At 30.2% G+C, this 3,896-nt stretch overlaps 1 protein-coding gene across 1 annotated transcript in view; it reads left to right on the plus strand.

The window, feature by feature from the left end:
* LOC107615302 (WAT1-related protein At1g09380-like) overlaps positions 1 to 3,820 on the plus strand; it is a 7,117-nt gene extending 3,297 nt beyond the window's left edge. The window contains exons 2-7 of the mRNA XM_016317386.2: positions 789 to 851; positions 1,251 to 1,367; positions 1,445 to 1,697; positions 1,934 to 2,092; positions 2,215 to 2,366; positions 3,392 to 3,820. Of these exons, the coding sequence (XP_016172872.1) occupies positions 789 to 851; positions 1,251 to 1,367; positions 1,445 to 1,697; positions 1,934 to 2,092; positions 2,215 to 2,366; positions 3,392 to 3,599 (952 nt within the window). The 3' untranslated portion in view covers positions 3,600 to 3,820. The remainder of the gene's footprint in view (positions 1 to 788; positions 852 to 1,250; positions 1,368 to 1,444; positions 1,698 to 1,933; positions 2,093 to 2,214; positions 2,367 to 3,391) is intronic.

Below are 3,896 nucleotides of genomic sequence, written 5' to 3' on the forward strand. Positions count from 1 at the left end.
ATTTTTTTCGTTTTATTTTTTATTTCTTTCTTTTTAATTTTATTTTTGTTATTTATTTTGTGTTCTTTTATTTTTTTTTTAAGAGAAAATAGTATAAAATCATGAATACATAATATTGAAATTAATCAATAAAAATGTTAAATTAGAGAAATTATGTACAGAATAAGAGAAGTTTGATGCAAAATATTTTAGACTATACAAACAAAAATAATATTTTTTTCCTTTCAATCACATTTAAAGAAATCTTTTTAAGCATTTAAGTCTTTAAGTTGAAAAAACCTTAAAATATTTTTGATTTGATATATCGATTACATATATGATACTTAAAATCATAATAACTTGTCACAAATCATATGTTAATAACTATAATAATAAAAAGAGGAAAATGTAAATTTTAGTTTGATAATAATAGTTCAACCATTTGAGATAAGAAGCCTATTTTTTTCCCTTAAATTTGCAAAATAAAAGTGGGGAGCTAGTGTAGTTTATCTTTTATTTATTTATTTATTATTTTTTTGTGTTTTTTTTAGTGGATGTGAATACACCTCATTTGTTTATTTTTATAGAAATAAGAGTTTAATTTTGATACACTGACAGTATAAAATATTTTATATAGTCGTATAATTATATTTATTTTTTTAAATGTGGTAAATATAAAAAGTAGATATTTTTACTGATGTAGAATTATCTCATTAGATCTACATTTAAAACTATTTTACACTCACACACATAATGCATCAAAATAAAATTATAAAAATAAATCTTTATATTTAATATTCTTTCTACAGGAATACACTTCCCTGTATGACAAAACGTACCGGATTACAGATACTAATATCTTCCTTTACAGGGTAAGCTTAATTTGGTAGTTTGATGTCTTCCCTTTTAATTTGCTCCACTTAAATTTTTCCCTTTTCTTTCAATAACTCATAAACTCAATTCCAAGTTCAAGGAAGGAACTGAGACATTATTAACCAATAATAGTAATGGTTAGGAATTTTTTTTTGTTACACGACAAAATTTTAGATACAGTTGTTTTCACATAAAGTTGATAGTAAAAATTGTTAAATAATTTAATATGTTTAACTAAATTATTATCTATCAATTGTTAACTATTATTAACTTTATATGAACATAATAGTATGAGTTTGAGAAATTTTTATTTAGTTATGTTATTATGAAAATCATATTTATTTATAAAATTTATATAACCATATCCCACAAAATTAGCCATTTGAGTTTGATTACAGAGTTACCGGAAATCAAATACTGTATTTCGTTGGGCTAAAATATTCAACCGCTACAATTGCAACTGCACTCACCAATTTGCTCCCAGCTTTTACTTTCATCCTTGCAGTCCTGTGCAGGTAATTTTTTCACATTCTTACAAAAAGAAAATATTAAAACATTCAGCCTTATTAATTTGAATTTTGTTTTGTGGCAGACAAGAGTTGTTGAGAATGAAAACAAGGGCTGGGCAAGCAAAGGTGCTAGGGACAGTTCTAAGTGTTGGTGGAGCCCTTCTTTTATCATTTTACCATGGAAAGCCCCTTGGTCTTGGGGATTCAGGTATTCACTGGAAATTTGTACAAGAAATGGACAGATCAAGTTCCTCCACTACTCCAACCAATTTGCTTCTTGGCCCTTTTGCTTTGATTGCCAGTTCTCTTGTTTGGTCTGTGTGGTTCATACTTCAAGTAAGCATCATCATTATTCATCTTTCTTTATTACTTAATGGAACGAAACCAAATCAGGATATGGTATTTATTGATAAGTAACACATCTACACTCGTGAAACAATGCTCCATACAGATAACATTTTCTCTAGTTACTACATACTCACTTCATTGATCCGTTGGTTTGAATATCAGCAACTAGAACTAAAAGAGTTTGTTACGTTAAATAACTTTTTAATGTTATGGTGTGGTTTCAGGCAGAAATAAGCAAGAACTACGCAGCTCCATATACGAGCAGCCTGTACATGTGTATGATGGCGAGCATTCAGTGTGTGGCCATCGCATTGTGTTCTGACCGCACCGTCTCAGCTTGGTCACTAAACAATCCCATCAGACTCTCCTCTGCACTTTATGCCGTACATTAATACTCCATCCTCTCTCCATACATAACTTATTATGTAGTGAATTAGTGAAAAACCGTCTGATAATTTGACATGTTTGACAAAACAGTTATTTAACGATTTTCAACTATGTTCAGGGAATAGTATGCACTGGGATAGGGTATGGGCTGATGGCCTGGACCATCGAAAGAAAGGGACCTCTCTATGTCTCTGTATTCACCCCTTTGACGCTTGTCATCACAGCTCTTCTCACCTGGGCTCTGCTTCATGATCAACTCTACGTTGGAACGTATGAACTAATTCAATTTATTACTATTTCATCAACTTTAATTTATTTTCCTTACTCTTTCCTCGTTCTTAGTTAACATGTTCAAGATGAACAGAGAACAGGAACGAACAGAAGGAAATGAAACAGAGTATTAGTATTATTGAATTAATAATTAATAGTGTAGTTGCTTATATACTATGTCTATGTACCCAAGAGACTTGAACCAAGTAACTGAAAGTGACTAACTTCACATAAAACCAATAGAGAGTTGACTATGTAAGGGTTTGTTTGGATTGTGTTTTTTTATTATTTCTTATTTTTATTTTTAGTATTTTTATTTTTATTAAAATAAAAAGAGAAAATAAAATTAAAAACCAACTTTTTTTTTTGTCATATACACTCCCTAACACAGACACACTAGAATCACAACTAACAACTCAGCTGCTGTTGAGTATCAGGTGTGGCAATTTAAGAAGCAAAGCCATTCTTACACAGGCCTCAGCCACAAAATAAAAACCAATCCATGTGGCCTTAACTAATTGGCTTACTGATACTCTCACAACTCAAATAAAAATTATAGCAGTGCGTTGACCCTAACTGTAGTATTCGCAATTATTTTAATTGATGGAACGGTGGAAGTGTGATATTTACATTAGGGTAATGTTAGGTAGACAAAAAAAACAACCAGAATTTGCTTTATTTAATATTAATTAATTATTACAACAATTAATGAATACTAAATAAGACAAATTATAGTTGTTTTTGGCTGATTTTCTTTGGTTACCAAACATTTCCGTTCACATTATATTATATTATAGGTCTCAAACTTCCTTCAATGAAAGAGGAAAATGAGAAATGTCAGTCACTTTAAAGATAATGTACATTCATAACTCAATATACTAATATGTGCAATTTACGTCCAAATATACTGAGCAATTAACATATTAATATTTTTAAAGTTGCAAATATTTTGAAAAACGAAGGTAGTAAAGTATATGTTCCTCAATTTAAGCTTGTTTTAATCCCACAATTTTGATTTGTTTCAGTGCAATTGGATCTGTGATTATAGTTTTGGGACTCTATGCTGTTCTGTGGGGAAAGAGCAACGAGAAGATGAACAAGAAAGAGGGTGTTCAAGTGACATCAGCAGATTCGGATTCAATAGTCAAGGATAAAGAAGACGATGATGACGAAATGAGTGTAATGGAAATGCAGTGCTGTGACCATTCCAATTGTAACCACAATAGTAAATAATAATGCTCCATGAAGATGGAGGTAGATTCAATACTTATAGTATTGCAGATGAAATGCTCACAAAAGGCGCATAAGACATCTTTGTAGGTTATATCAGTTTTGAGGTGGCTATATATTCACCCAAGCTGGTGCCACTTTGAAGCCTCATGCATGGATGAGGGAAGAGGTGGTCAAGGGATGTTAGTAATATAATTATACATATATTTTACTTGAGAAGAAAAATAATTAAAACATGTCTTAAACACAATTCATAATTATATTTATTTGCTTGAGATATTTTGTATTTACAATTTTAGA

This window comes from Arachis ipaensis, chromosome B09 (genome assembly GCF_000816755.2).
Source record: "Arachis ipaensis cultivar K30076 chromosome B09, Araip1.1, whole genome shotgun sequence".
In the NCBI taxonomy this organism is placed as follows: Eukaryota; Viridiplantae; Streptophyta; class Magnoliopsida; order Fabales; family Fabaceae; genus Arachis; species Arachis ipaensis.